Genomic DNA, 2894 nt, shown 5'->3' on the forward strand with positions numbered 1-2894 from the left:
GCAACTGCATTAGATAACTTCCTAGTAAACATCTCCATATCAGGGAACAAGGATATAGCACCCTCAACTCCAAGAAAATTCTTGTAATGCTGGACAATGGCCATCGGCACCTCACCCCCCTCAAAAGATTCACCAACACTATAATTAATCACCTCAATTCTATTACGGTGGTTATTACTCTTGATTGTATTATGAAAAAACTTAGAATTAGTATCACCAACACTAAGCCAATTCACCTTGGATTTTTGCTATAAGAACTCTTCCTCATCAAGAGTTGCTGCTCGAAATTCCTTCAATAGACCAGCTTCCTTGGACCGTAAATCCTCATCAGAAGGGTCACGATCTAGAAGCTTTTGAACATCATCAATTTCACTCCTAAGCAGCTCCACCTTCTTGTGCAAATTCCCATGTTTAAGTAGCAACCTGCGCATTGGAGTTTTTAAAGCCCTCAATTTTTTAACTACTCGAAACATAGGATGACCTTGCACTTCCATCACCCAACCTTCTTTGACAGCTTCCAAAAAACCTCCTTACGAACCAGAAAATTTGCAAATTTAAATGGCTTAGGACGATCTCTAGCAACAGAAGGAAGTTTTAATATACACGGAGTATGATCCGAAACCCTATAAGGCTGAAAAAGAGCACAAGAAGAAGGAAATGAATCCGTAAAGCTTATATTCCCCATAACTCGATCAATCTTCTTAAAAACCCCATTCCCTCTCTTCGGTTTTTGATTCCAGGTATAGTGGAGCCCCGAGCTATTTATATCAAACACTTCAATCTCTTCCACACAAGCTTTGAAATCACGCATACCCGTAGTAATATTGGAAGATCCAGTATAATTATCTTCAATATTAAGAGACGAATTAAAATCCCCCATAATTACCCACGGCTTACCATTAACAAATCTCTTATGAGTACACAAATCATCCCACAACTCTCTTCTATCCCTATAATAATTATTTGCATAAACAAAAGAACAAAACAGAGCCTTATTATCAACTTTAAAATTAATCTGGACATGAATAACCTGACTAGTCTGAGCAATGACCATCAAATCAATAATATCCCGATTCCAACCAATAATAATGCGTGTACCCTTAGGACTTTGGCTGCCATTGGACGTCCAATCCCAAGTTCGACAAACTTTTTTACAAACAGTAGCAAGAGAAGACACATCCACATGAGACTCCATAATCGCACAAACATTCAAATGGTGTTCATCAACTACAAATCGAACCTCCTGTTGTTTCAGAGGGTGGTTCAACCCCCTAATGTTCCAAGAAGCAATACTACCCATTAACACCTGTTGAACCGGGAGTGCTTGCCCCCTCAGGAATTTCCATTGCATCTGTATTAGAAGAGATGATTTGTGCCGACTCATCAAAAACAACCTCCACCTCTTCCTCATCAGATTCATCATGATGCTTAGCTACCTGTTTTTTGTTAAGCCGAGCAGCCATATCCTCATCTTCTTCACTCGGTCGTATAACATCTTCCTCAGCTCCTTTACCATAGTCATTGAGTAATTCATAAGGATTACTAATAGGTACTGTTGCTGAACTCTTTCCTGTTGCCTCAGAATTCGTTTTCTTTACTGGCACATAGATAAATTTCTGTTTTTGCTTCTTCATCGGGATACCTTGTTTATTCTTCTTTTTGACTTCCTGAAAACCCTCTTCATCTAACTTAGGTCCCGTCTTTTGAGTAATATTAATCCTTTTTGGACAATGATCATCATTGTGACCGAATATATGACATGTCGAGCACCTAGGTGGCTTCCACTCATATTCAACCTTTATTTTTTCATTTGTAAATCCATCACCACCTAATTCAGGAATAGCAACAAGTAATTCTTTTTTAAACTCATTTTCTGCTGAAATGTCAATTAGTGCTCGAGCATAATTACTCCTTCCCCACGATTCTAAACACATAGTGTTAGTATATGTGTCGAGCAACCTGGGATTACCCAGCTTAGTAGCTAAAAGACTCAATCCATCCTCCGTATAGGTAGCCATAGGAACATCATGTAGTTTGACCCACACCGCTATGTTCCTTTTCTCTTCTTTCTTAAGCAACATAGCAGGCGTCCATATGTTAAGTAACAGAGGAACACTACGTATCATCCATGGTCCTTCTTCCAATACTTTATTCATACCATTTTTATCATTAAATTTAAAGAAGAAAAACCCATTTGCATTCATCATTACCTTTGAAATTCCAAACCTCATCCAATTATTCTTAGCAAAATTTTCAACTACAGGAAAACCAAGTCGTTTGCCTATAAAATATCCTACCAGAGTATTTTGGAACCGATCATTAACCTCACGAACAGAATCCCTAGGGATAACAATATCCACACCTTCTCTGGCCTCCGTAGCTTCAAGCTTCCTGAAGTTAGCTTTCTTTTTTTCAGCGGACATCTGCACTTTAGCTGCATAAGAAATTTTAGGCTCATCGTTATTTTGATCAGCCTTTTTCTCCTCGTTCTTATTATGGGAACTCATACCAATATTAGCATCAGAACTTTCTATGGTATCCTTAGTTTCCTCATTTGTAGGAAGATCAGACCTGGTCATGTTTACGTGAGCATTACATTCAGGCACACTCTTATCAACCTAAGGTGATTCATACGAAACCTTCACATTTTTCTTACTGCCACTACCCTCCTTCCCCGTATTAGGGTTAGGGTTTTTCAAAATACTACGGATCGGAACATGTTTACCATCAATATTTTTGACCTTTGATGCAACCCCAATGGGTATACCTTTTGAATTCGGAGCTCTCTCCATTAGCAAACCAGAACCATGCAAACAAACATACCACACCACCACGAACACAACAGAATGCGACAAAGAACAGCAGCCGCCACAACAGAAAAAAAAACCCTAATA

At 38.8% G+C, this 2894-nt stretch overlaps 1 protein-coding gene across 1 annotated transcript; it reads right to left on the reverse strand.

Annotated features, from left to right (window-relative positions):
- Window positions 1-248: 248 nt before the first annotated feature.
- LOC122585408 lies at window positions 249-1195 on the reverse strand. Its single transcript, XM_043757545.1, has 2 exons — window positions 498-1195; window positions 249-423 (listed from the first exon to the last, which is right to left on the reverse strand). Exons 1-2 carry the CDS (start codon window positions 1193-1195, stop codon window positions 249-251), a joined length of 873 nt encoding a protein of 290 aa, XP_043613480.1.
- Between the last annotated feature and the right edge of the window lie 1699 nt (window positions 1196-2894).

Source organism: Erigeron canadensis, chromosome 1 (assembly GCF_010389155.1).
Source record: "Erigeron canadensis isolate Cc75 chromosome 1, C_canadensis_v1, whole genome shotgun sequence".
Taxonomy (NCBI): Eukaryota; Viridiplantae; Streptophyta; class Magnoliopsida; order Asterales; family Asteraceae; genus Erigeron; species Erigeron canadensis.

What these genes read in the sequence shown, in the direction of transcription:
- LOC122585408 (XM_043757545.1), bottom strand. Translation starts at nt 1,195, where the DNA reads ATGGAGTCTCATGTGGATGTGTCTTCTCTTGCTACTGTTTGTAAAAAA. An exon ending in AAGCTGTCAAAGAAGGTTGG is followed by an intron (nt 424 to 497) that starts GTGATGGAAGTG and finishes TCCAATGCGCAG; the next exon opens with GTTGCTACTTAAACATGGGA.